This window comes from Volvox carteri (genome assembly GCF_000143455.1).
Source record: "Volvox carteri f. nagariensis unplaced genomic scaffold VOLCAscaffold_48, whole genome shotgun sequence".
In the NCBI taxonomy this organism is placed as follows: Eukaryota; Viridiplantae; Chlorophyta; class Chlorophyceae; order Chlamydomonadales; family Volvocaceae; genus Volvox; species Volvox carteri.
Genome location: NW_003307591.1, coordinates 780,593 through 783,530, shown reverse-complemented (window position 1 = coordinate 783,530; position 2,938 = coordinate 780,593). Strand labels below are relative to the sequence as shown.

General features: G+C 56.4%; 1 protein-coding gene across 1 annotated transcript in view; it reads left to right on the top strand.

Moving 5' to 3' along the window:
- The window catches only part of VOLCADRAFT_121383 (uncharacterized protein), a gene marked incomplete at its 3' end in the record, with an annotated part of 6,421 nt that extends 5,053 nt beyond the window's left edge, over positions 1–1,368 (top strand). Inside the window, exons 8-10 of the mRNA XM_002955090.1 lie at positions 395–416; positions 699–816; positions 1,179–1,368. Of these exons, the coding sequence (XP_002955136.1) occupies positions 395–416; positions 699–816; positions 1,179–1,368 (330 nt within the window). The remainder of the gene's footprint in view (positions 1–394; positions 417–698; positions 817–1,178) is intronic.
- Positions 1,369–2,938: the final 1,570 nt, after the last annotated feature.

The following is a 2,938-nucleotide window of genomic DNA, read 5'->3' as shown; positions in this document are numbered from 1 at the left end:
GTGGGGGGGGGGGGGGGGCCGCTGTGTGCGGGGTGGATGGGTGGGTGGAGAGCGGTATCTTCTTCTTAGGGGCGGAGTGTGGGTTGGGGGAGGGGGGGAGAGGGGTAATGTGTGTGGGCCTGGTGGCAGTTTTGCCGCCTTGCGTGAGGTCTGAATGAAGCTTCTGGCGCAGGCTATAGCTGGGGGCTGTAGTGCTGTGTTTGCTCGCGTTATCTTTCCCCGTTACCCGGCTTAGACTGATGAGAGCCGCCGCGTGCTGTTGCTGTCCTCCTCGCTCTCCTCCCTCACCCGCCTCCACACTGGTCTCCCACCTCCCACAACCACCTCACCACTCCCACGATCACGACCATCACCACCGCTACCGGGCTCGACTCATGTCGTACGAACTGGACAGAAAAACGGCGAGTTGCTTCCCGGTGAGTGGCAGTAGTGCTGCTGGTAATAGCTGCTGGTACTAACGTGAAATGGGTAAATGGATGATGTCATGGGTTGATGACAGTAATGATGATAACGAAGATTGGTACATGTGTACATGCATATGTATGCAAGTATATAATGTATAATTAAGGTCGTGACATGCGTATGATCCCACGTCGTGTCTCCCTCTCTCACACACACACACGCACACACACGCACACACGCGCACACACACACACACTCATACACGCACACACGCACGCGCGCGCTATCACCCGCAGGCAAGAAGGGCATCGCTCTGTCGCCGGCCGACTGGGGCACTCTGCAACAGCATATGGGGGCTGTGGACGAGGCACTCAGGCGGAGAGATCTAGCGTACTGTCTCAAGCTGAGTGGAATGTGAGTGTACGACAGCTGTCAGACCGCTGCAGTACAATGACAGGCAAAATGGCGACATGCCGGGTGGGGAGACGACAGGAAAGGCGGAGGGGCGTTTGGAAAGTGGGGCAGTAGAGGGGTTAGGGGAATTTTGGAACGGTAGGCAATCACGCATCACGTGCATGTGTTTTAACAGCGTGCGTACGTATATATGTATGTATGTACTTGGAGAGCACCTAGAAATACTTCCTGATAATTTCTCATATCGCCCAACCTGAGCCACCATGGAGCCCGAAAGCCCGAACCTTCAGCGTGTCTCGTCCTCAGCCAGGTCTTGAACCTCTCCCCGTCGCTGTCCCGTTCTGTTCTGTCCGGGTGTACAGGCGCCGGGTATCGCTGAGCGAGTTCAAGGGTGTGACGTACGTCGGTGTACGGGAATATTACGACAAGGGCGGTGGCGATCTGGCTCCCAGTGCTAAAGGCCTCAACTTGAATCAGGCTCAGTGGGCGGCGTGTGTGGCGGGTGCCCCGGCCATCACTGCCGCGTTGCAGCGGGCGCAGCAGGCGGCGTGATGATGACGATGAGGCTGAAGGTCATGAAGAAGATGAGGAGACGAGATGAAGGATGAAGATGCTGGTGCTGCTGAGATGCTGATAATGATGTAATGTGTATATTGTCTGTCTGTCTGTCCGTGTGTGTGTGCGTGAAGAAGTGTTACTCGGAGGGTTATTTGTAGAGAGGGGGGAAACAGTCGAAGATGATTTGTGTGTGTGTGTGTGCGTGTATTTTGGGGGGGGGGACGGGGGTGGCGATGTGAGGGGGGAAAGGGGAGAGCTGGGAAGGAACGTTCCCTGATTAAGAATCCAAGGTGCTCGCGCTCCTCGCGTGTTGCTGCCATTTGCTACAGCTTAATTGTCATTTAGGCTGTTCCATTGTTTCCTGTATTGTTAATGGTGTTGATGTGGTGGTTGTTATCAGGGTTTCCGGTTGCATGGTAAGGTTATTTCCCGATTTGGGTGTTGCTGGTGTTGCTATTGCAGAGTGCAGCTTCTCGAGCCCTCTCGCCCTCTTGACAGCGTTGGAAGTTCAGCGCCTTTGGAGTGGAAAGAAACTGGCATTGAGCCTCTCCCCCCTTCTTTCTCTCCCCTGCCCATTCTTTATCTCCTCCTTTAAACGCCGCAACGCTGTCTCCGATGGCGCCGCGCCCTTTCCCATGCAGCTTTTTGCAGAAGTGGAGATCGAGGAGGCCTGTGGGTGGGTGGGTCGATGGGGAAAAGAAAGGTATAAAAGGCAGCATTCATATAATTATGAGGAGGAGGAAAGCCACGCAACGAAAAGTGGGACGACAGCGGGGAATCGATTGAGGCTGACCCAGGGGTCGGTACTACCTTGCGGCGCGGGGTCGGTACTCTTCTGCCAATTATTCCCCATTGACCCAAGCCGATAAATCTACAGGCATGGCATGGCATGTAATTACTAAACTTCACTAAACTTTTAATGAAAGATACTTAGGACGAGAGACGCGTCCAGCGTGCCGCAAAAAATAAACAGACAGGCGCCCAGTCGGCCCTTTAAGAAGGTGACAGGTCAAGCGCGCTGCTGAGCCTCGTCCACACGCGCACCGCTCTCTCACATCTTTTCCTTCCCTCTACCGCCCATTACCGCAACCCACGCAAGGAAAGACGCGATGCAAGGCACTCGGCCGAAGCACATCCCGTCAAAGCACAAGCGTGCTGCTCGTCGAAGCCCGACGTCAGCCGAAGACGAGCCAGGAAAGGCCCCAGAGCCAGGAGGGAAGGCCGAGAAGGCCGCCGCTGCCGACGAGAAGCCCAAGAACCAAGAAGCTGACTCGGGTAGAGAAGACTCCGGCAAAGACCAAACCGACTCCGAAGGCCCTCAATCGGAATCCGAGTGGGACCTGGAAGAAGAAGAGTCGGAGGCGTCGGGCCCGGGGTTGGCGACTACGGCGACCACGACGGCGGCGGTGCCTGCGTCGGAGGTAGAAGCTGCCGCCGCCGCTGCTGGTGCTGGTGTCGCTCAGGGTCCCGGAGCCAACCGGCCGCCGCTGCCTCCGGGAGCCCTCGAGGAAGGGCACATCTACTTCTTCTACCGACCTAAAGTAGGGCGGGATGAAAGGCCGTG